The 25,949-nt window shown below is 43.2% G+C and overlaps 2 protein-coding genes across 4 annotated transcripts in view; one reads left to right on the top strand and one right to left on the bottom strand.

Annotated features, from left to right (window-relative positions):
- The first annotated feature begins 1,480 nt into the window (after positions 1-1,480).
- The window catches only part of LOC310861723 (ceramide synthase 5-like), a 131,072-nt gene continuing 106,603 nt past the window's right edge, over positions 1,481-25,949 (top strand). For 2 of the 3 annotated variants that reach the window (XR_014569516.1, XR_014569517.1), the window contains exons 1-10: positions 1,481-1,866; positions 4,714-4,816; positions 9,047-9,177; positions 10,156-10,213; positions 10,837-10,887; positions 12,842-12,934; positions 14,790-14,918; positions 15,950-16,056; positions 16,629-16,785; positions 18,693-19,022. Coding sequence is in view for 1 of the 3 variants with exons in the window: in XM_083769318.1 (XP_083625444.1) it covers positions 1,691-1,866; positions 4,714-4,816; positions 9,047-9,177; positions 10,156-10,213; positions 10,837-10,887; positions 12,842-12,934; positions 14,790-14,918; positions 15,950-16,056; positions 16,629-16,785; positions 18,693-18,905 (1,218 nt within the window). In the remaining 2 variants the exon portion in view is untranslated. Of the gene's footprint in view, positions 1,867-4,713; positions 4,817-9,046; positions 9,178-10,155; positions 10,214-10,836; positions 10,888-12,841; positions 12,935-14,789; positions 14,919-15,949; positions 16,057-16,628; positions 16,786-18,692; positions 19,899-25,949 lie in introns of those variants that run through there. The other variant, XM_083769318.1, reaches the window with a different exon arrangement.
- Positions 25,089-25,949, bottom strand: part of LOC310862280 (NACHT, LRR and PYD domains-containing protein 3-like) — a 29,612-nt gene continuing 28,751 nt past the window's right edge. Inside the window, exon 16 of the mRNA XM_083770103.1 lies at positions 25,089-25,679. Within this exon, the coding sequence (XP_083626229.1) occupies positions 25,610-25,679 (70 nt within the window). The 3' untranslated portion in view covers positions 25,089-25,609. The remainder of the gene's footprint in view (positions 25,680-25,949) is intronic.

The following is a 25,949-nucleotide window of genomic DNA, read 5'->3' as shown; positions in this document are numbered from 1 at the left end:
AAGACACGCAAAATACAGCCCTTGGTGTAGAGTCGCAACTTCTTCACTTGGAAAGGAGCCAGCTTAGGTGGTTCGGGCATCTGGTTAGAATGCCTCTCGGGCGTCTCCCTAGGGACGTCCTCGAGGCACATCCCACTGGGAGGAGACCCCAAAAACACAAAAACCATAATACCCCCATAAGGGCTAATTTAAGGGCTTATAAACCTGCACTAGCCAAGCCATGGTTCAGATGACGCTTGTGAAAGTCATGTTTCAGGGCTTATAAACAACGTACTGATTTCATTAGGAGAAACAAGTCCAAATACAATTTCACAAACAAGCCTGCAACCACCAATAGGGCCGATTCATACTCCTATGTTACCGCTGTTTCGGCGCTGTAGTGCAGAAATGATTTCGGCTCGTCAGAAATTTTCAGTAGCACCGAAGAGCCGACTTTAGGACGGTACCCGGCCGCCCCCCCGAACCTCAAATGACGTCACATTGTAGGCTCTACAGCGCCGAACCGACTTTTATTCGGCTCTAAAATAGGAGTATGAATCGGCCCTTAGCCTATAAGAGACATACTTTATACACTCCTACATTTGTACATCTTTAAATGTTCTGATGAATTGAAAATGGTGGACCCTGTTATAAACAAGTCTTAGTGCTTCATCGTGGTTTCGTCCACAAAGTAGCAGTTTTTGTATTGACTTGTGCTTTCGTTGTGAGCGTCGCAGTCCCGGGGCTTTCATTGGGAAATAATTCCCAATGCATTTTTCCCATAGACATTTCCAAAAGTATTTATTTAAAGACCTTTTAAGCGTTGTACAAAGCCAACTCGAGTTGTGACAAATCATTACAATAAACACAATATTTTGGACCAAACAAATAATTACAAAGAAGAAAAACAAGAAAAAAAGTGTTGTAACCAGCCGTTTTCTTCTCTTCTTGTTTGGACCGAAAAATTGTGTTTGTGGTCATGATTTCTTACAACTCGAGTTGGCTTTGTACAACGCTTAAAAGGTCTTTAAATAAATACTTTTTGAAATGTCTATGAGAAAAATGAACGGGGAATCATTTCCTGGGCCCTGGTAGGGGGCGGGACTGCGACGCTCTATAAATACTGTGAAATAAAATGTTCAATCAATCAATCAAGCAATCAATCAGAAAAGAACACGCCCAAAGTCGCTTATAATAAGCAGACCTGGCAATACAGGAAAACTTTACCCTGACCAGCTCAGTGGGTGTTTCCCGTGCGTGTGTGTGTGTGTGTGTGTGTGTGTGTGTGTGTGTGTGTGTGTGTGTGTGTGTGTGTGTGTGTGTGTGTGTGAGAGAGAGAGAGAGAGAGAGAGAGAGAGAGAGAGTGTGTGTGGGCGCTCGCGCGCGCGTGGGCGGTGTGGTGATGTTTGACATGGAGGAGGAGATTGAGAAACTCCTGTTTCTTGACTCTCTCGGTCAGAGAGAGAGAGAGAGAGATAGAGATACACATATACACACACACATACACTAGCAGAGAGAGAGAGAGAGAGAGAGAGAGCGAGAGAGAGCTGCTGCTAACTTTTGATCAGACTCAACACAGCAAGCCTATATTATAAACGCTATAGTTTCAGTCAACTGGTGTGTTAATCTTGCTGCCTGTTGGCAGTGCAGTTCTATCACCGGGTTGTTGGATGTATTTAGTCATTCATTGTTCCTCAGCAACAACAACAACATGACTAACTTCATCTCCTCCTGGTTCTGGAGCGAGAGCTTCTGGCTTCCAGGAAACGTGACTTGGGCCGACCTAGAGCATCCGCCGCCCGGGGTGGAGTGGCCCAGAGCCGGCCACATCCTCTGCGCCCTGCCGCTGGCCCTGGCTCTCCTGGCTGTCCGTCAGGTGTTTGAGAGGTAGGCATAAAGGCAGGCAGCAGCTGCAGGCATTGTATGTACGCATAACGCATGCATGGCCACGTGGTTTCTTTGTTGATCAATGATCATTATCTGGTTACCTGGTTGTGTTGATGCCATGGTTCTTTATAGATTAGAGTTTTATTTTATTTTATATATCCTGGTTTGTAGTTTAAAAGTCCTGCAATGTCACCATGTGCATTTTGTTAGACAACTTAGACTAAAAAAAAACATCCTGGCTCTTGTTTTCAGGGTCAGGTCATAAAGTTATAGATCCAAGGTTCAAGGTGTATTTTATTGGCTAAAGCTGTTAAATTCTAGAACCCTTCTTCATCAGTGTGGGCAAGCTGGATCAAAGTGTGCTCATAATGAGGCAAAAAAAAACAAGAGCAGTGCAAACTGCAAATGGGACATGTTGCAACTTGCAATATGGAACAAATTACTCAATAAAAGTGGTTTAAATTTGGGAGGATGATATTGATGCATATAAAGCTTCACTGTGTATTAAAGCAACCTTGTTTGAATTGGAAATGTACCAAAACACATAATTGAAAAAACTGCAGCGCATTGTAGTGTATAGACACAAGACTGTTTTGTGACCCAAACAGACCCATGAAATCTTTTTAATAGCCACAAAGTTTATTTACTTGGCCAATGGTCACACCTTTTCTACACAGCACAGGACCTGAACATTCAGACTCACGTGTCAAAGCATAAGTCCTCTCTTTGCAGAGAAAAATGCATTTCTAAACACTTTATTTTTATGAACTGGAGGGCCAAACAAATGTACTTCCTTTTGTTGGATAACTTTTTATTTTTACTGCAATAAATGATACATACATACATACTGGGACTGGGACCTGCTTGTTCTGGAACATGGTTGAGAACATGTGACATGTGATCAGGACATGTTTTCTCCTTCTTTTGGCTTTACTAGTTACTATTTGGCCAGGACACACACACACACCACACACACACACACACCACACACACACAGGAGAACAAGCTGTGCATTCAGCATAAGTCTCGTGTTCAAAATTAACATAATTGTTTGCCTTATTACTGCAATTTGGCTGGTGTGTCTGTGTTCCCAGTCACAAATGTATGCAATTCTGCAGGCTGCACAAAGATTGCATTAAAGTGGCTTGGGTACTAACTTAACTGCAGCGCAAATTGCAAGAAGAATGCAACCATATTTAATGCACTTGTCTTGTGACTGGACTGGGCAGGCACTGACTAAAGTTGTCCCGATACCATTTCTTTTCCAGAAGGAGTACAAGTACTTTTTTTGTACTCGCCGATGCGGAGTACCGATACGAGTACTTTGTTTTTGTTGATTAACGACTTATTCGAGCCCCTTTTTCTCATAGATGCAGATGGATCTCCGATCTTGTAGATCGGCTGTTTTTGGCCATTTGCTGCAGTGTTGGTTCAGACTTGCTCCCGTTGCATTCGTTCAGCCTAGTGTCATTTGGATTTTGGATGTTTTGGTACTCAGGTCAAAGTATCTGGGCCGGTTCCGAATACGACTACTTGAGGGTGGTATCAGCCCAAGTAACCGTATCGGAACAACTATAGCACTGACTGCCTCACGTTGCAACGTTGAGTTGTATAAAGATTAATGCAACAATGGACATACGGACTGGACGGACAGCCCTGGACCTCGTCTGTGAATCATGTGATGGTCTTACGACAGCCATCAGTGTTTTGGTTAGGCTCTGCTCTGCTGTCCTGTTTGGTTTCTTTTAGACTGAGAATGTGACCTACCAATCCTGTCACATGACAGGCTGCCCATCACCCTATCCTATTGAGACCAAGTGCTACATTCCTGAGGATTCTCTCTCTCTCTGTCTCTGTCCGTTCACTACATCTCTTCTTCAACCTCTCTCTCTCTCTCTCTCTCTATCTCTCTCTCTCGATTGAAGTATTTATTAACAGATTGGAGAATTACAGTACATTTCAAGCACAACTCAATACAAAACTGTGGAGTGGACAGCACCATAACGCATTACACTTGTTTACAAATTAGGGTCCACCAATTCATAACATTCAGAGACGTACAAATATACACTTCTATAATAAGTAGTTCACTTTTAGTTTCCCAAACAGTGGGTCAGGATGCAACCAGGAATGCTTTTGGGTAACGGATCAATTGTTTGTTATATGGGTTTAATCAAAAGATTCCAACAAAACAAACTTTAAAACCTTTTCTTAAAATAAAACGAACACAATTTAATGATTTAGGAACTAGTGAAAAAAGCAGATCTACGGTGCGTGTTGTGAGCTTGTAGATTGTTGACTAGTTAGTGGATTCCCTCTGACACTAACTACTAGGCCGTCCTGTTGCTTCAGCTCTACACACACTAAACATCTTCACCGCTCAGCTCACAAGCGGTGAGCTTGTAGATCGGTTATTTTCGCAGAAAGTTAGCCTCCAGATTCTGGAGTCCAGAATAGGGATGCTAGGGTTCGAGGCCAGTCTTTCTCAAAGTGTTTTGTCCTGTCATTGGCATGCTGCTGGAGGGAGCGGTTAAACGCCCCACCCCGCCCCCCTGGAACTACCTCAAGGACCCCTGGGGGTCCCCGTACACCCCCACCCACCGGTTCATTGAAGTTATAACTAACTGGTTAGCTAAATGGTTCCATTTATTCGCATAACCTGTACTACATGTTTGGTCAGTCTCTCTCTCTCTCTCACACACTGAAAACACGTCTCTGAATCTGCCTTTTATGAACACACAACCTCCCATATATAATCCCGTCCCCTGCCCCCGCCCTATTTTCTCTCTCTCTCTGTGTGTGTGTGTGTGTGTGTGTGTGTGTGTGTGTGTGTGTGTGTGTACATAGGCTGGTTGCCAAACCCTGTGCCCACATATTTCACATTCAGGCAGGAGTGAGTCGCCCGGCCCAGCCCAACGCGGTGCTGGAGAGAGTGTTCACGTCCAGAAGGGTATGTTTACGTCCTGTCACTAAGAATCACTGACGCTGTGCTGCTCTGCTGATGTTCTCTGCATTCTGAAAGGCACCCAAACTCTCCTAAACACTCACCACGTTATTTAAGAAAAACACATCAGTGTGAAGTGATGGGAGCCTCACTCCTTTTAAACAAACATCGTACACTAAAAGCATTTAAAAAACATTAAAAGTCCATAGACTTGGCTGCAACTGTGTTTTTTAAAAGTGCTGTAAACAAACATTAAAAAGATGTAATTTCCCCCCAAAAAAGCCAGACGTTGGAGGGGCTAGTGCCCCTCAAGACCAATGTATCAATATTCCAGCACACTGAGATGCTAAGATTCATTTGACACTTTTTTAAATTAACAAACAACAACGAACAATGGACAGCTGGCCTGTGTTTTGCTGCTCCATCACATTTTCCCTGTGAACTCTTTCGCCTTACGTGTGCCTTTTTAAATAATGTGCTGATTGGCAGAGAATCCAATACGTTCACATTGACATTCCCCAATAATAATGCACAAAAAGTAAAGGATAAGGGATGCAATAATAATGTGACTGTTGGATTCTGAGCTAATCTGCAGCACCTGATTATTATTAAACCCTTGACTGGAGTCTCCCAGGGATCTAAGCTTCGTCTGCTCCTTTCCCCCCCTCAACACCAAATCTCTTCACTGAAAATAGAGCCATTTTCACTGAATGTTGTGGCCCCAGAATAGCCATATCTACAAGCTCGTAGCGCGCCACTCGGTGGCGCGCTACAAGCTTGTAGCTTGTAGGTCTGCTATTTTTGATAAATCGAAGAACCACTGACATAGAAACATAGCTTTTTCAGAAAACTGTCAGGATGTAGAAGACATTTTTAGAATCTGATCTCAGGTCAAAATGGGTTAAGTCAACAAAAACTAGACTAACACTAAGACATTCCAGGTGACTAAAATGTGACTAAAACTACATAAACTATTCAAGTGACTATGACTAAAACTAAAATGGAAATCTGCTGCCAAAAACAACACTGCATCGCAGCCCTTTCTAATTTCTACTACGGCAGAACCTAGACTTACACGTAGTGTCTACAACGCCATGTCATAACCCTGTTTATTGAAATGATAGCTGTCATACATTTACACCGATTGCTCCATCACCTCTCTTATGCTGTGTAATGTGTTGGCATGCTCTGAATGAAGAAATAACACTGATAACATCATGTCATATTAACCACGTTTATTAACCCTGTAACACCCGGATATATTTCTACTTGCAAAAAAGAGATTTCAACCTTACTACAATGTGTACTACTAGGACTTTGTGCAATTTCAGAGACGTACAAATTACTTCTATATAATAAGTACCGGTAGTTCATTTTTAGTTTCCCAAACAGTGGGTCAGGATGCAACCAGGAATGCTTTTGGGTAACAGATCAATTGTTTGTTATATGGGTTTAATCAAAAGATTCCAACAAAACAAACTTTAAAACCTTTTCTTAAAATAAAACGAACACAATTTAATGATTTAGGAACTAGTGAAAAAAGCAGATCTACAAGCTCACAACACGGTGCGTGTTGTGAGCTTGTAGATTGTTGACTAGTTAGTGGATTCCCTCTGACACTAACTACTAGGTCGTCCTGTTGATTCAGCTCTACACACACTAAACATCTTGCAAAAAAAGAGATTTCAACCTTACTAGGACTTTGTGCAATTTTTAAACATAATTTCCTCTACAGAGTCCAGAGATTTTTAATTTGTGTGAATTTCAGCCTCTGTGGGGGGTACTTATATGCAAATATCATGACCAATGGCATTGCAATGAATATCAATGATGACGTTTAGGTGAAAAAAGAACAAACAAAATAATTAATTAATTAATGCTTGGAATGGATTCAGCATCATGAAAACCTCCTGGTTTGACACGTCATATGCTACTTAAAGCATGATGACATTTAGAATCCCTTATAAGATTAATGGTATGGTCACGTATTATGCCAATTGTGAAAGTTTCTACAGTTTCTACATGCTGGGGACCCAACATTTCTAACATTTCTAACATAAAACGTTGGTGTACTCAACATGCCTGGGTTCACATTCTGGCAAGTGGACTAAAAGCTCTTGTTTATGAACATCTACACTACAGTATAATCAGTGTGTGTGCCGCAGCCTCTGTCTCAGCTCACGGCTTCACGTTGCGGCGTTCAGACTAGTATGGGTTTTATGCTGTTCAGACTATGGGTTTTGTGGGTAAGTCTCCCATTGGCCTAGAGACGACGAGGTCAATCATGAAAAAGTGTCCACTATACGGTCATACTAGGGGTAGTAGAAAATGTAGTCCAGGGCTCCAGGCGCTTTTCAAGCACCTGGCAAAAAGGGAACTACAGATACAAAGGGAACTACCGTTAAGCAAAGAGCCTATCTTTAACGCACACCTCCCACGTCCGATGGCAATCAAGCGCATAGCAAATCTCTCCCGATGAAGCAACGCAAGCATGTAGCTCACTCCTTCTTGGTTATAATGTCATCTGATACTGTCCATCCATCCCAGTGTCCTGGTGTTTACTAAAACTATGACGAAAAAAGTTTGTCACTAAGACTTAATATATTGACAATTTCATCAGCAAATACAAACTAGACTAGAATGTTAGGGAGGGACTAGTGGAGATGCGATCCAGTAGAACTAAAAGACAAGTCATTTGCGCTCTGAAAATAGCAGAACTACAAGCTCACAACGCATCGCTCTCCGACGCGTTGTGACCTTGTAGATTGGCTATTTTCAGCATGCAGCCAAGTGTAAAATGAGGCATTACGACGCCATCAAGGCACAGACAAAATATACTTTAGTCGACTAAAAATGTATTTTTTAATAACATTTATATAACATTTGAGATGAATAAAATATGACTAAAACTAAAGTACTAAACAGAATTATATTCAAAATACTGTGACTAAGACGAGATCAAAATTTGCTGTCAAACTCAACACCTGGCTGGACTATAGATTTGTTGGCTTGCCCCAGGAGACGAGCACTGCCCTACGTGCGGTATCTTCACTTTATTTAAATTAATGCTAATGTCTTCTTTGCATGTCCGTGTTGCATAATGCTGCATTGTTTCTCCTGAATGCAAAATGCGTTGAAGATAGCTTCTTCCTCTTCTGTGGCGGTGTCCACCTTTTTAGAAGTGGTGCAAAGTATGGCTAGGCGGTTAATACTATTTAAATGGAAGGAGAAAATACCACCAACCTTTAAATTTTGGGTTAATGATGTTTTACATCATCTGACATTGGAGAAGATTCGCCGGTGCTTTAACATTTTACACCATTTGGCAACCCTTTTTGACACACATTGAGAGGATGAACGCAGCTGACAACAACAATCCTTAACTTATTACACTGACCCTACTGTAATTGTTTTTATTTTTATATATACTTTTTATTATTATTAATATTATTATTATTATTTGTTTGCATACTGTGTCCAATATTTGATTAATGTTTTCTATTATGTATATTTGTATGTGCCTTTTATTTCATATGGTACAAGATACCCTTTCAGAGCAGGAACTCTGGGGGGAGGGAAAAAAAAGAAAAGTTCCAAAAATGTTGTATGCTATTTTCATATGTGAAAATTAATAAAGAAACTTTGATAAAAAAAAGTGGTGCAAAGTAACTAAGTAAATTTTAGTACTTTTACTTTTAGTTGCGACCATAGCAGGTCACAGTTTACTGTGAAAACCTGCATCTCGCGACTGTCACGCCTCGTACATTTTGATGCCGATACTTTTGCACTTTTACTTGAGTACATTTTGAATAGGGGGACTTCTACTTGTAACATCTACATTGCAGTATTCTGGGCGGGAACCCCTTTTGGTGTTTTGAGCATTTACACTTTAGCTATTGAAAAATAGCAGATCTACAAGCTCATAGCTTGTAGTCGTAGATCTGCTATTTTTCAAGAAAATGTAGTGCAAGTCTTTGAATATATATTCTTTCAGAGCCAACGTTTTAACTCAAATCTTTGCTTCTGGGTGTTCCCTGCCTGGAACAACATATTTTCAGATGGGGGTCGGCAGCCTATTTCATAATAATCTTGGGGGTCCTTGACATGAAATAGTTTGAGAACGACTGACATATAGAAACATGGGTTTTTCAGAAAACTGTCAGGATTTAGAAGACATTTGTAGAATCGTTCCCAGGTTAAAATGGGTTAAAACATTTGTGTACACTGTCTTTCTAGAGTCCAGACGACAAACAACTGCAGGGTCTATCCAAGCAGCTGGACTGGGACACACGCAAATTACAGAGATGGTTTCGTCTCCGTCGGAACCAGGACAAGCCCAGCGTACTGAAGAAGTTCTGTGAGAGCATGTGAGTCACGGGCGGGAAACCTCCATGACGGAGAGTATGCCACTATATTTCCACACTCACTCCAGAGGGGCCACAACCTTAGGCCTACTTCGTCATTCTACGTACACAAAAGTACCAAAAATAGCCGATCTACAAGCTCAAAACACGTTGCAGTGCGACATGTTTTGAGCTTGTAGAGCTGCTTTTTTTTTTACTATTATTGCAATCCTGAATTCTTTTTTGGCAATGTCTTAATGAAATCCTGAAAAGTAACACTTTTATTTGATTTCAAATGCATTTAGTTATACTTATGTTAACTTTATGTATATAAAAAAGTCCATACAATTTTAATGCCAGTCATTAAGCTACTGTAGACTGAAGTAATTAAAGCGGGTCGTGTATTATTGCATGTTTGGAATTGTAAGAGTTAAAAAAATCAATAATGTATCAGTATTCCAATATTAACCTGCAGGCCGCATTAAGTGAAGGTTGGGGGCCGCATGTGGCCCCCGCGCCGCATTAAGTGAAGGTTGGGGGCCGCATATGGCCCCCGTGCCGCATTAAGTGAAGGTTGGGGGCCACATGTGGCCCCCGCACCGCATTAAGTGAAGGTTGGGGGCCACATGTGGCCCCCGCGCCGCATTAAGTGAAGGTTGGGGGCCGCATTAAGTGAAGGTTGGGGGCCACATATGGCCCCCGCACCGCATTAAGTGAAGGTTGGGGGCCACATTAAGTGAAGGTTGGGGGCCGCCAGTTGCCCATGTATGATGTAAGTTCACAAGAACATTTTTTCTTTTGACTTGTTTGCCTTTATTTGACAGATTACAGTAGGTAGACAGGAAAGGGGGAGAGAGAGATGGGGGGGCTTGGCTTACCGGCCAAGGTGCCTGGACCGCTGAGCCACAACGGCCCAGGCGGATAAGAACATTTTCTGACCTTCTCTCTTTCTTTGGCGTTTGTTCTGCTTTCCTATAACGTTCCTCTTTTGTTCCTGTGTAGGTGGAGGTTAACGTTTTACTTTGGGATATTTATCTATGCAATGCGGCATCTGTGGGTGGTGAGTTGTTGAACTGGCATACACACACACACACGCAGCGCCTTTTTTCATTTCATTCAGTGTGAAACATTCTAAGCATTGTTGGTTAGCCACGAAACCTGCTGACTGAAACTGTCACGCTGGGTCAATTGACAGAACGTGCCAACGTTGCACCATTCAGGCCCGCGTGGAAGGCAAAGAATGTGTTGCCTTTTTAACACATTTAGGCCTGATGTCGAAAAAAAATAAAATAATCTTGAATGAAATACCTATGTTTCTGTATCAGTGGTGCTCAATATTTCATGTCAAGGTCCCCAAAAATGATATGCAATTGGCCCATTTGAAAATATGTTGTTCCAGGAACCCCTCAGATTTGAGTTAAATGTTTCCAAATTTGCGCCGGATTTTTAACATTTTTCAAAAATAGCAGACCTACAAGCTTGTAGCGCGCCACTCGGTGGCACGCTATGAGCTTGTAGATCTGCTATTTTCCAATAGCTAAATTATAACATAATTAAGTTAAAATTAACCAAAAGGGGTTCCTGCCCAAAATGGGTTAAGGCCTATATTCTTACGTAAGAGTCAGACGGACACAGGTTCCTTCATTTGCACATTATTAAAATGTTGTCTTGGTCTCCCTGCAGTCTCCTTGGATGTGGAACACCAGAGAGTTGTGGTACAACTATCCTTTCCAGGTGAATAACAATGTTACGCTGTCACTAAATGTCACTAAATATCATGTTTGATAAGACATAAATATGTAGACGTGGTGACTGGGGCAGTGCGTCAACAACACCACTGACTGCACATATATGATGTGGGGAAGCTTGCAACTGCTAGAAATATTGCAGGAGTTGTATACAAGTACAGTATGGGCCCCCAGCCCTGTAGTGATCATTATCACCCTCCTCCCTCCCTGCGTGGCCCCACACGCCATTTTGGAAATAACTTGGGTCCCTTTGCTACTTCCATCACAGGTGTCACCGAGGATACTAATGAAGGCTCTGTTCCATTCTCGTCAAACAGAGTCAGTGTGCTGCTAGTGTGCGTGTTGTGCTCACTGGAAACACTCTGCTACACCAGTGGGTCTCAAAGTGTCCTTGAGTGGGTTCCGAATGGCCCCGGATGGGTGTGTAACTCTGGAAGTGTACAAATGGAACCAAATGGACCCATAACACATAATGTACACTCTGAGTTATGGGGGTCCTTGAAATGAAAAGGTTTGAGAACCACTGGACACTAAATGGAACCGAGCCTTAATTAGTATCATCGGTAACACCTCTGAAGGAAGTAGGGGAAGCGGCCCCGAAGTAGGAACTTGAGTTATTGGGTGTGCATAGAGCCCATTGTGCCGGATGCACCGGGGTGGGTTCTTATTGGGTGTGCATAGAGCCCATTGTGCTGGATTCACCGGGGTGGGTTCTTATTGGGTGTGCATAGAGCCCATTGTGCCGGATGCACCGGGGTGGGTTCTTATTGGGTGTGCATAGAGCCCATTGTGCTGGATTCACCGGGGTGGGTTCTTATTGGGTGTGCATAGAGCCCATTGTGCTGGATGCACCGGGGTGGGTTCTTATTGGGTGTGCATAGAGCCCATTGTGCTGGATGCACCGGGGTGGGTTCTTATTGGGTGTGCATAGAGCCCATTGTGCTGGATTCACCGGGGTGGGTTCTTATTGGGTGTGCATAGAGCCCATTGTGCTGGATTCACCGGGGTGGGTTCTTATTGGGTGTGCATAGAGCCCATTGTGCCAGATGCACCAGGGTGGGTTCGAACCCACAACCTCTGTGGTGGTGGGGAAGGCACTTTAACACACTGCGTCACCCGAGCGCTAGGATAATGCATTTTGTTATGGAGACCCACATTTTCTATTGCAACAAACCAAACCGCTTGTAAATCGGGTGATCGGAGTATTCAGCGAGTGTATCACTGAACTGCAGTAGCCAACCAATACGGGGTTCCCTCTGCCATCGGTCTATGAATTTGTGTGTGTGTGTGTGTGTGAAGGGGTGAATGTAAAGTTGTGTGAATAGGTGTGTGTGACTGGGTGAATGTAATGCACAATGTAAAGGTGTGTGAATGTGTGTGTGCATTGCATTCACCCATTCACACACACATTCATACACCTTTACATTGATTGTGCATTACATTCACCCATTCACATTTCACAATCAATGTAGATGGATGTAAAGCGCCTCGGATAAAAGCGCTATATAAATGCACCATTTACCATGTAATGCGGTATCTACGTGTATCATATGTTCTCTGTCGGGTGGAAACCTCATACGTCCAAAACTGTAACTTTTTACGATTCACATTTTAAAAAACAGCAAAAGTAGCGGATCTACAAGCTCGAAACGTGTGGATTCGCGGCGCGTTTCAATCTTGTAGATCTGCTATTTTTGATGCCTTTGTGGGGCGCTTTAGTGTGATCAAATGGGGCATAATTTATGAAAAAAAAACCACAGCAAAGTGATATGAAGAGAGTTTCTCCCCCGACAGCAAGGACATTATCTTGTGGTTAAGGCCTTTTATATTGTGAGCGGATTGTGAGTGAATTGCCACAATGTTGTCTTAGTCGGGTCAACATTTCTGACTCGTGTGTCATACAGATATTTTCTTTTCTCTCTCTCTCCCCCCCCCCACAGCCTCTGAGTCCCGGCCAGCACAACTACTATATAGCCGAGCTGGCCTTCTATTGGTCGCTCATGTTTTCCCAGTTCACGGACATCAAACGGAAGGTGAGACTCCTGCGTGGACCTATTCGACCTCTATGTACCTCTATGTACTCTTTTTTGTGTGTGTGTGTGTGTGTGTGTGTGTGTGTGTGTGTGTGTGTGTGTGTGTGTGTGTGTGTGTGTGTGTGTGTGTGTGTGTGTGTGTGTGTGTGTGTGTGTGTGTGTGTGCACGCAAATCCTCCCTCTTCAAGCGCATCATACCGTGGCGTGTATTTAAAATAGCCGGAACATCCTGATATTCCAGATATTGTTGTGTCAGCTTATGGCCACGCCCATCAACAGCACCACAGCACGCATCACATCACGCTAAAGATATGTTCAGGCTAGACACCGGCTAGCCTGAACAGAAATGCGCGCACCCTGATTGGATCTCATCGATCTGTCCGTCACCCCCGGCCCCTCCTCTCCCCCCTAGTGCAGCGCTACGTCACATCATTTAGAGCGACGCCCACCCGGAAGGGTTGACTCCCACTTTTAGACTGGTTCAGCCCACGGCTTTTTCCAGGCTTTCATCTTTCGCGCAGACGAAATGAAAGCCTGGGTATCGAGGCTAGACACCGGCTAATTAATGTGTGACATACTGCAAAACGAGTTGCTGCACAAAGTGCACAGACGGATCAACACCTCAGCCCTCTACAGGAGAGGTTTATGCCCTTTTTTTATATCGACGTCCATTATTATTCAGCATTTGAGCCACGGACGACCGTGTGATGAGACTTAGCCTCTCCGACCCAACACTTACCAATATGTTGTTATCGTTTGATAAGATTCTGTCCACAACTCCTAGCTCTGCACCATAGCTCTAATGCCATCGCATTTAGAGCTATGTCACCGATGACCTCCGGGGCTCGGATAAATGCAGACCAGCCTCTCGTCTTTAGCGTAAATAAAAAATAACGTTTTTGCTACTCACCAATACAAAGGCCGGTTGTGTCATTAGAAAGCCTACTTTCCTTAGTGGGAGCACTCTGTGTTGGTGAGAAGCAAAAACGTTCTTTTTATTTACGCTAAAGACGAGAGGCTGGTCTGCATTTATGCGAGCCCCGGAGGTCATCAGTAACATGGCGGCAACGGCTTAGAGCTATGGATCAGAGCTACACTCCATGTTGTGTAGACTTCTTTTAAATTAACCCATTTAGGCCTGACGTCGAGATAACAAAAAAAGTCTTCTAAATCATGACAGTTTTCTGATAAACCTATGCTTCTGTATCAGTGGTTCTCAGTCTATTTCATGTCAGGACCAACAATTATATGTAATTAGTCGCAGACCCCCATCTGAAAATGTTGTGCCAGGGACCTCCCAGAAGCAAATATTTGAGTAAAATCTTTTCGCTTTGAAAGAATATATATATAATTTGCGCCACATTTTCATGATTTAAAAAGATCTACAAGCTCGTAGCGCAGCACCATATATATCTGCTATTTTTCAACAGCTAAAATATAACATATAATGCTTAAAACACAACCTGAATGGGTTAAGTAATACAGATAATAATTTAGGCCAGAAAGGTGTTTTTTTTGCCGCGCATAACTTCCGGGTACGATGACGTCGCATAGAGTAGACTATACAGTAGTGATGATAGCATTGAAACAAGGTCACATTTTGGTACTTAGAGACTCTACCCCTCAGCTGCATTTGCATTTGACCCCCATTCCAACCCATTGATGCTGAGTGCGTGAGGGAGGCATTGGGTCCCATTTTTTACAGTCTTTGGTATGACCCGGCCGGGGGTCGAACCGCCGACCTCCCAGGTTCAGGGCGGACACTCTAACCACAAGGCCACTATCTGGTTCGTCATCTCCATCCATCTCCTGATGATTTGTCTCCTCATTTCTCCCCTTCATCATGTCACCACAGGATCACGTCATCATGCTGGTCCATCACCTGGCCACCATAACGCTCATTTCCTTCTCCTACGCCAACAACATGCTGCGAGCAGGGACGCTGGTCATGGCCGCCCACGATGCGTCCGACATCGTGCTCGAGGTAGGAACACTCCGCGGACAGATAAAACATAATCGTGTTAACCGCTCAGGCCCTATTTTAATGTGGTAAATGCCTGGTGCATTTATATAGTGCCAAGGCGCTTTACATCAGGCACCAACCAGCACATCAGGAGCAATTATTGGTTCAGAGTCTTGCTCAAGGACACTTCAACACTAACTTGGGGGAGCCCGGGTTTGAACTTGCGGTTACCATCCAGCCACTCTACCCCTGAGCCACTCTACCCCTGGCTTCTCACTTTGTGGTATATATTTTTTGGTTGTTATATCACACTTGATTTATTCATGCGTAATTCCTTCCCCTCAGGCTGCCACGCTAGCCAACTACGCCAAGTACCAGAGGCTGTGAAAATAATAATAATTAGGGTTGTCCCGATCGGATCGGGTGATCGGGCTCTGATCACATGCTTTTCAAAAGATCGGAATCGGGGAGAAAAGATCAGATTTTTAATTGTCTAATGTAAATCTCAAAGAAAGATGTATAAGCAATAGGATTTTGTAAAAAACGTTGTGTTTATGCTAGTTGTTTTCCTTCTGGTCCCAGTCAGAGATCATCAAACAAAGACTAGTCACACTCAGAGGCGTGAAAGACACCTATAATGAAAACAAAGGAAATGAAACCCCCGCTATGCATGATGGCATAGGTGTCTGTAGTACTCTCTGAATTAGACTCTTTAAGAGTTTTAACTTCTATAAGCCGTAGAACTGTATTCACTCTAATTCAGGGGTTTTCAGGTGGTCCGTGGACCACCTGTTGATAAAAAAGTATAGTCACAAATAAAAGTATAGTCATAAAAGTATAGTCACATTTTGCCTTTCAATAATTGAAAGGCAACACAGACAGACAACAGACTACACCAGAGTGACATACATACATATTTGCTATTGTGATATGGTGTTATATAAAAATATAAAGATTGGATTGGGAAAGATCGGTATGTCACAAAATCAAATGATCGGAACATCCCTAATAATAATAATTAATATGTTATTATTTAATTCCTTCCCCTCAAGTTTGCCAAGATGACCAACTATGCCAAGTACCAGAGGCTGTGTGATGGCCTGTTTGTGGTGTTCGCCATAACCTTCTTCATCACCAGACTAGTCATCTATCCCTTCTGGTGAGAGAACCCCCCATCAACTAACTCCGTTGCGTTATGGTCACTTTGTTGCCATAACAAAGTGACCATAATGTCATTAAAGTGACCATAATGTCAATTATCTAATGTGATCCTCCACCAACCTGGGGAGAGCAACGGACTTGAACTCATGCTTCCTTCATGCATGAGTGTCCAAGTTGCTCCTTTACACCTGACAGGGGGGAAGTTTCCCTGGTTGGACGTAGCGCGTGGAAGGTCAAACCAGTTCCTTTCCCCTCCATCAGGCTGGCCAGGGGGAGGCAGTTTAGAGACCAGGATTACTGCATGTTTTTTGTGAGGGTACCTACCCTCCATATTTGTGTGTTTTCTTTCTTCATAAACTAACGTCCTACTTGATAGTACTACAGCGTCACACAAAAGCATCACCAGTAGCAGATTGGCAAGCTCGTTCACGCTGCGGTTCGAGCTTGTAGATCTGCTACTTTTGCTTATATTTTTTTATTTGAATCTTGAAATGTAACGGTTTTGGACATAATGAGGTTTCCATCGTGTATTGCCCCCCAATAACCTGTGTGTGTGTGTTTGTGCAATAGGATTGTGAACAGCGTTCTGTTTGAGAGCTGGGAGATCATCGGCCCGTACGGGTGCTGGGGCTTCATTAACGGCCTGCTGCTGACCCTGCAGTGTCTCCACATCATCTGGTTCTACACCATCGCTCGCATGGCCGTCAACGCTATCTTCAAGGGAAAGGTATACTGCATCTTATCTGGCTGTCTGATAATCACATCATAGTCATAGGCCTAGCCTCGGAAACAGCAGGCGTTTTGTTTTCAAAATATGCAACAACATATTTTCCGATGGGGGTCGGCGGCCAAATACAATACAGTTTTTGGGGTCCTTGACATGAAAAACATTTAGTAGAATCTGGTCTCAGGTCAAAATAGGTTAAAGCTCTTATATAATTAATTACTGGCGTGCGCTGACGTCTCTGTTTGCTATTTTTTTGGGTCAGTGCTCCAACAGTTGACTTCAGCACAGTAGTTCCCTCGTTTCTGGGGCTAAAACCAGATGGATATGAATGAAATAAATTGTAGGCATAAAAAGGGCTATTTCTAGAGCCAGCCAGACAGATATCGCTTTGACCGATTTGTCTAGCACCGCATATAATCTATTTTGGACATTTTTATATAGATGTGGTTCAATAAAAATACGTTTTTGAGGCCTGCTTGCCCCTCCTATATCCAGCTTTTGGTGTTTGTGCAGGCTGTGCACAAACTTTGTCCTACACAAACATTAAATTCTCATTGACATTGAATGGACAATTTTACGTCATAGTGTCTGAGCATATAGACAGTCTATTTTACGCCATGATGATGTACGATAAGAGCGCTCCTCACTTCACACGGGGGTGATTTTTACACATAGCTTAAAGATTCTCAAATAGGCAGTTCCATAAAAATGTGTTGGAAAATGTGAGAAAATGTTGCACTTTGCACAAAAAATGCACCAATATCAATATCAACACTATAATAGTAATGAGTAGTCTAGGATAATTCGGGCTGTACTCTCCTCTTAAGGCAAGCAGGCGTTCAGCTCACTGGTCAGCTCCTATCCAGTTAACTCACTGGTCAGCTCCTATCCAGTTAACTCACTGGTCAGCTCCTATCCAGTTAACTCACTGGTCAGCTCCTATCCAGTTAACTCACTGGTCAGCTCCTATCCAGTTAACTCACTGGTCAGCTCCTATCCAGTTAACTCACTGGTCAGCTCCTATCCAGTTAACTCACGGGTCAGCTCCTATCCAGTTAACTCACTGGTCAGCTCCTATCCAGTTAACTCACTGGTCAGCTCCTATCCAGTTAACTCACGGGTCAGCTCCTATCCAGTTAACTCACTGGTCAGCTCCTATCCAGTTAACTCACTGGTCAGCTCCTATCCAGTTAACTCACTGGTCAGCTCCTATCCAGTTAACTCACTGGTCAGCTCCTATCCAGTTAACTCACTGGTCAGCTCCTATCCAGTTAACTCACTGGTCAGCTCCTATCCAGTTAACTCACTGGTCAGCTCCTATCCAGTTAACTCACTGGTCAGCTCCTATCCAGTTAACTCACTGGTCAGCTCCTATCCAGTTAACTCACTGGTCAGCTCCTATCCAGTTAACTCACTGGTCAGCTCCTATCCAGTTAACTCACTGGTCAGCTCCTATCCAGTTAACTCACTGGTCAGCTCCTATCCAGTTAAAGGTCATTACACACTGGCGAATTAGCGATGCGATGCGAATAAGCGATCTGAAAATGCGAAATATTGCATGTTGCAGTTCGCCTGCGAATCTCTGCAAAATACGACACCAGAGCGAACAAATAAAAGCGAAAACGGTCGCATTTTCGCACATTCGCACATTCGCCACTGATGTGGAAGCTTGCATGGACTTCAATTGTTTCTTTTTAAATGCGAATTATTCGCACGAATATATCGCGTCGCCAATTCGCCAGTGTGTAATGACCTTAACTCACTGGTCAGCTCCTATCCAGTTAACTCACTGGTCAGCTCCTATCCAGTTAACTCACTGGTCAGCTCCTATCCAGTTAACTCACTGGTCAGCTCCTATCCAGTTAACCAATTCAACTCAACATTTAAATTTTTGTCACATATCTCAGGTGTCCAGGGACGGCCGCAGTGATGTCGAGAGCAGCTCCGAGGACGAGACGACGGAAACCAGCAGCGGCGGCAAAGCCCGTCACTCCTCCAAACCCAAGGAGGAGAACGGAACCAACGGCCACTGTCTCGTCAACCGAGGAGGACCAGCACCCACCGAGCGCTCCTCAGCAGCACCCACAGAGCAGAGCAACGGTACCCAGACACACCACTGACAGGGCTCCTAAAAAAACTCCTATGGGTCGGATGGAAACCCTTCCTCCTGGGTCGGTGTGACCTGCTGCAAGCGCGTCAGCAAATCTACAACAATTAGTTGCATGCTGAAAATGTATGTAATGTGTCATTACGACGGCATCAAGGCCCACCAAAACTAATTTTGTTGGACTAAATCAACTGTCGATTTAGTCAACTCCTCTGGTTCCCTTTTCAGAAGAACGAGAGTATTATTCCAGCTTAAGGGAGAACGGAATAGAGAAGGAGGACAGTGTGCGTGCGTGTGTGTGTGTGTGTGTGGAGAACGTACTACTATCACTCAGGCCACTTTTCCACCGGAGGGTTGAACCGGTTCAGTTCATTTCTTTCCTCCTCTTGTGTAATATTGAACCGTTCAGAGTGTTTACACAGTTGGTTCGGAACTCGAACCAAAAAAGACAAAAAATGCCCGCCGGTTCCATGAAAGCACCGAGGTTCCTAATTAATCTAGAACGATACCAGTTCTAGAACCAAAGTTATTTTGTTGGAAAATGGGGCCTTACTGTGTTTGTGTGTATTTTTATTTTATATATGGAATGTTTGTCAGTTTCGCTGGTCAAATTCATGTTTCGTATCATGTTTGTGGATAAGTCAATATTTTGTACATGGCGACAGAGCTTTATCTATGAAATTGTGAATATGTATTTGATGATTGGAGATTTACTTTTTTTCCTTCTTGTAACTTAACATGCTGCCCGGTGCATGAATGAATATACGGCTTGGCTAATGTTTAAAAGGACCAAATATTGAGTTGATTCTAATAATAAAATGAAACACGTTTGTTTAGCAAATCTACAACGGTGTGTTACTCAGTGTTGATTTCGTAGACGAAAAATGTTCATAGACTACCTTTTTTCACTGACAAACTACATGGAAACTAAATGAAAACTAATATAAGCTACGATGATTAAAACTATGACTAAATATAGTGACTATTTAGTCAACAAATAAAAACTAGACAAAAAAAATGTTAGGAAGGGACTAGTGGACAAGAGATCCAGTATAAGTCATTTTACACTAGGTTGCATGCTGAAAATATAAATAGCAGACCTACAAGCTCACAACGTGTCGCGCTGAGATGTGTTGTGAGCTTGTAGATCAGCTATTTTCAGCAAGTCATTACGATGGCATCAAGGCCCGCCAAAATACATGACTAAATCAACTAGATTTAGTCGACTAAAATCTTATGATATTTAGTCAACTAAAACTAGACTGACTAAATCATTCCGGGTGACTAAAATGTGACTAAAACTAAGTGAAAACTATTCAAAAGTCTTATGACTAAAACTAAAATAAAATGTTGCTGCCAAAAACAACACTGGTGTTACTAGCGTTTTGACCCTTGACCTAATGGTGCAGTAAGTGGATGGTCAACTTGGATGGTGATTGTTGATTAACTTTGTGGGAATGGAAGAATGCACAGGAACTCTCATGTTACCGCCACCGCAGAGCCACTCAGAGGCACTGAAGTCAGCTATACTTCAGGCTGAAGAAAATGGGTTTATAAAAACGAAATGTTAGAAAATAGTTTGAAAATATACCTGCAATTAACCTTTTCTACGTACATAATGACATACTGTACATGTGAAGATGCAGTGAATTAATCAGGTGTATAAAGCTAGGGATGCACGACATGCATACATTCCCCGTTCCGTAAATTGTGGTGAAATTATTTCCTTGCCTGCCAATCAGACCAGTTTGAAGTGAGTGGTGCTGTGCTGTACTCGTACTGTACTGTACAAGCCCTCCTCCCTGGCGTGTGTGTGTGTGTGTGTATGTCAACAGTGTCATCGAGTGGCTTTAGCGAGGTGTTTCAGCTTTTCGTGATCAGACGGACACAGAAGCCGTAAGCAGACCTGAACTTCCATGCGCGGCCAAAGGAAGCCGTCTGCCGGGGTCTCTTCCAGGTTGGTTTTTTTGCCACGTTGGCTGGAGCTTCATTTCCATCCACCAGCTGTCTAAAAACCCGGAAGAGACCCCGGCAGACAGCTTCCTTTGACCGCGCATGGAAGTTCAGGTGTGCACGGGCTGACATAGCTACACAATGACCCACTCAAAAAAAGTGGGTCCTTTCTTGAGACTGCAGCTAACAAAGTGTGGATTGTGTGGAGAGCTCTAAATATGGCTTTAAATGACATACTGACAGATTATGAAAGAGGAGAGAAAAAGGACCTCCAGATTCTAGCAGAATGAGGGGTTTTGACAAGCTAGAAGTCAGACTAGGACTCCTGTAAATGTAGTAAATATACATAACACACATTTCCATGTCCCTGTCAAACATGTCCACAGCGGCTCGGCAGCAACCCATTTAGACCCCATTTAATGTCTTCTAAATTATGTTTCTATGTCAGTGGTACTCAAACTTTCATGTCAAGGACCCCAGAAATGATATGTAATCGGCCGCTGGACCCCCATCTGAAAATATGTTGTTCCAGGGACCTCCCCAGAAGCAAATATTTGAGTTATAAACGTTCACTGTGAAAGCATATATTCAAAGATTTCCACCACATTGTCACGATAAAAAAAAAAAAAGCTAAAGTATAACTAATTTGACCCCTTACTTCTGCCCGGTTCAAATGAGTTGCAGAGTCAATCAAATGAAGCTATGTGATGTGGAAAAGGAAAGTGGTATGCGTATGCCCGCCTTCTAGTAACCCGGGACTACAGTTATTTATGTTAAGGACCCCCCACCTTAACCTTTGACCCTGCGGGGCCTGTTAGTGTTCAGGATTCCATGTCTGACCTAAGAGTCAGCACCAAGAGAGTAGCTGATGAAGCATGGAACTAATGGAGCATTTACTGGATGTGATGCGTGCTAGCGGTCAATATAACTAGTTGCATTGGAGAAAAGTGCCGAACAGGATTCATTGTGAGTAGCCTCGGTACCCAGAACTTTTATTTCCGTTCGCTACGGCTAAAAACAAAAACCTGTTGTGACACCTTAAAGGACCACTTCACCACTTTTCAACCAATCTTCATATACTAGGTCCTCGCTAATAATCATGATAAAATAGCACAATTTTTTCCTACTCAGTCTGTGTGTCATAGCAGAAACCTGTCCACCAGTGACATCATCGATGGGGAATCCAAGCCAATAGAAACTGCAGGCTTTCTAGCCCTGAAAAGTTGCAATGCGAAAATGGAAGCCATCGTTCTCACGATAATAAACTAATAATTTTATCTTTTTTGAAAAAAAAAAAAATGTTTAAAAAAATTAATCTGCCTAACGATGATGTCACTGATGGACAGGTTTCTGAACTGCCCACAGCCCTCCTATGAGACGGTGAGAAAAATTATGCCATTTATCATGATTTTTAGTGAGGACCGATTATATGAAGATAGGTTGAAAAGTGGTGTAGTGGTCCTTTAATGTGAGCTAGTAGAGCTGTTATTGTTGTCTAAATGTGTGTGTGTGTGTGTGGGGGGGGGGGGGGGGGGGGGGGGAGTGGACCAAAATACAGAGCCCAAAGAAACGGTCAAAAATATAAAAAAAATAATCACACCCGTCTGAAGTGCTTAGATAGCATTTCTGTTGGATTATATAGCATTTGATACAGACTTATAGCATGTTATGTAGACAGCACTGTAATTGTATTGTATGTAGTCATAGCACGCCATAGTACACATATATAGCATAGTAGTAAAGATGTATAGTTTATATGTATAGTGTATGTATAGTTTCACTATATAAATATTCCACTGTTACTTTCTTAGCTTACGCATGTTTCATGATAAATGCTTTTTATGTGATGTATTCCCATGCTTTGTTCTTGCTTAAATGTAAGTCGCTCTGGATTAAGAGCGTCTGCTAAATGCCTAAATTGTAAATTGTAAATTGTAAGTGGTGCAACTCCGGCTTGCGTCCGAAACGGTCGAGAAATGACAGTTACCGTGTGGGGGTCCCCGGAACATCCAGAACCCCAGGAACACGCCCAGCTGGCCGGGCCGGTGCCTGTGACCCGCCCCACTTCTGTAACGGTTGAGAAATGACAGAGTTACCATGTGGGGGTCCCCAGGGGGTCCCTCTACTGTACTGTATTGTAACACCTGAAATCATCATATATGTGTTAGGCTGCACAACAGTGACACTAACCAAAGGAATCAGACAATGAACCAAATCTCTCTAAGCCAATAAGCTTTATTCCAACACAGTTAACAGTTGTTCAGAACGTTCATTAGAACAGAAACCATGTGTGCCGGGCTTTCAAACGAACAGCCTCCTTCACTGGTCCATTTAAAATGAACAGCCTGGTTCGGGGAAGAGGAGCACTTGCTTTACGTTACCTCAACGTGGCAGGCTTGATAGGCTCACAAAACCGCCAGGCCTCAAATGAGTGTGGCTATGGTAACAACTTAGCAGCCGACGCGGGCAGAACACACCAACGAGCGAGCTGTCGTTGGTGTGTTCTGCCCGCGTCGGGTGTGGTGGTGGTGGTGGACGGAGTTATTCATCACGTGAAGCAAAACAAACGCTCCCCCCCCCCCCCTTTTTGCTTGTGTGGGAGAACATCCAAACATATAATAAAGCTGCCAGAACAAGGACAGGTGTACAATACACTGTTGTATAATATAAAAATATAAAACCCTCCACCGTACTCATAAAAAATATACAAAATAAAAACAGAACAAACGCAAAACACAGGCCATTATGTCCTGAATGCACACTCATTGGCCTTAAACAAGAGCACGACAAAAGCAGAGGCAAACAATTATCCACAGAAAGACTTTTAAAGTTAAAACCTTGTATTTCGAAAAGCAGTTTTTTTTTGTAGATTGAAACTTGACCACGTTCACTCTGAATATTTCCCCCAAAAAATAGCTAACACCCGATAACCTCGTACAACAAAGCAGGGGGTTAATTTATGAACAAAACGAGTAATATAAAGAAATGTGATTTGCAAAAAATCGGCCTCACGACGGCGCTTTAACAGGCCGTTGTGGCGAAATTGGGGCAGAGGTTTGTCGTTGGCATCCAGGGAGTGTGCGCACAGTTTCAACCGGGCTTACGGTGCCAGGGATTAGCTGTACGTAGACGGGACGGACTCTAGCCGCATGCCTTCGGCCTTGTGGAGACAATAAACATTAATTTGACACATGGAGACAAGGTCTCTGCCTGGAAGCAAGGCTGTGAGAAGAACCTTTTGCAACCAGATCTTATTTTTGAAACACTTTCCTGGGTGGGTATTATGTGTCTTTAAATATTTTAGTATTTCAAAGTGTCCATGGGCACCATGATGTCATGGACACTGGACTCACTTACTTCCTGGACTACATGTTGTCTCAGTAAGACAGCCCTCCCCGATATCCACAAGGAGGAGCAGTGCACCAAAGCATTATGGGAATTATAGTCCAGGAAGGAAGTGAGCCCAGTGAAATACTGAACACATATTACCCACATAAAAACCCCAGGAAAGTGTTTCTTGTCTCCAAAACATCATAGATAAGATATGGTTGCAAAAGGGGTGAAGTGGCCCTTTAACGTTATCCGTGCCGTCGCCCCATGGGATTCTTGAGGGTTTCGACACGTTTTTGGGGTTATTTTTTAAATGTTTTTAAAAATGTTTTTGAAAATGTGACACGGCCATGAACAGGGACAGGCCAGGGTTGAAGGGGATTACCACTCATTTTCTACACTGAGTGCGAACTGAGTGAGGGGTGCTCTTATCATAAACAAAACAGAATGGGGGGGGGGGGACTTTCTTTTTCTCCATTATTTCCACACAACAACTCTAAGTCTAGGGCCTGACTCACACCTTCGCAACAGATTGATGTATAGCTGATGCATGAGACTTATTGACTGATGCAAGCTCACAATTCATTTTCAATGGGAGTCACATGGTTTGACACAACATTTGTGTTGTATGAGGGGGTGGGGGGCAGTCGGAACACAGCCGAAAGCCGTACAACACAAATGAGTCAAACCATGTGACTTCCATTGGAAATGCATTGGGGCAAGATGTAAACAAACCCTTTCTTTACATCTAGCATGCATCAATGTTGTATGCTAGATGCGAAGGTGTGAGTCAGGCCTAAGGATCACTCAATGTTGAAAATGAATGGTTTGCCATTTACTGGTGAAAGCGTGAAACAGTAATAAACGGTGTTAGGTGGCACCATCATATCTGACCTGAACAATATGTCTGAGGTTCAGGCTTGTCTCATAGAAACTACCCCCGGGCGGCCGGGCGGGGAGTCGGACTCCGTCACAGCCACAAAGTGAAAAGAAGTGGGTCAGATACAATACATGCCCATGCAGTGCTGGTCGATTACTTGACTCAATTGAGCCCCCTGGTGGTAAGAAACCAGTAGTGTCTCTCATTGTGACTAATACTAATAATGTAGCTGCACTTCTCTTGCAAATTAGCCTTTATGGGAGCAACCTGGGAGTCCGAGTCATTTTAATTATTAAGTTACATTAATGACATTAATTATTAAGTAATTTCAAACATACATTTTAAACAATTTTCGGTGCAGCTTTGAAAGTGCTCTGGCAAGAACTCGAGTTCTTCTTGGCCACCATTTTCTAACTCAATAAAAGAAAATGCCTTTTTTTTGTTTTTGTCCCCCCTCAGGGAAGTGCATCTCTGACCCAAAAAGTGAATCATCTCTTTCTGGACAAGTTTCTCTCTCACTCTCTCTCACAGACGTTGGGGGACATCTTGGTTCTTCAGTATCTGATTTTATCACACTGGTCCAGCAGCTCGAAAGCCTCCTCGCTGAAGTCATTGTACCTCAGGCTGGGGAGAACGGGGACAGAAAGGCAGTTACAGTCAAGACACTGGTTGCTGTTGCTGTAGCCTGGGCAGAATTCATTTTGGGGTTTCGTTACGTCATGTTGTAGTCATTGTTTTGTAGTGTCATCAGGATGATATTGTTACGTCATGTTGTAGTCATTGTTTTGTAGTCATCAGGATGATATCATTACGTCATGTTGTAACATGACATAATCATGCCTACCCCTAACCTTAACGGCACGCAGAAGCCACGGGTGAGTCTTAACCGGCCTT

Source organism: Protomyctophum parallelum, assembly GCF_964188405.1.
Source record: "Protomyctophum parallelum genome assembly, chromosome: 7".
In the NCBI taxonomy this organism is placed as follows: Eukaryota; Metazoa; Chordata; class Actinopteri; order Myctophiformes; family Myctophidae; genus Protomyctophum; species Protomyctophum parallelum.
Note: the sequence above shows the minus strand (reverse complement) of the source record. Positions and strands in the feature narration are given on the sequence as shown.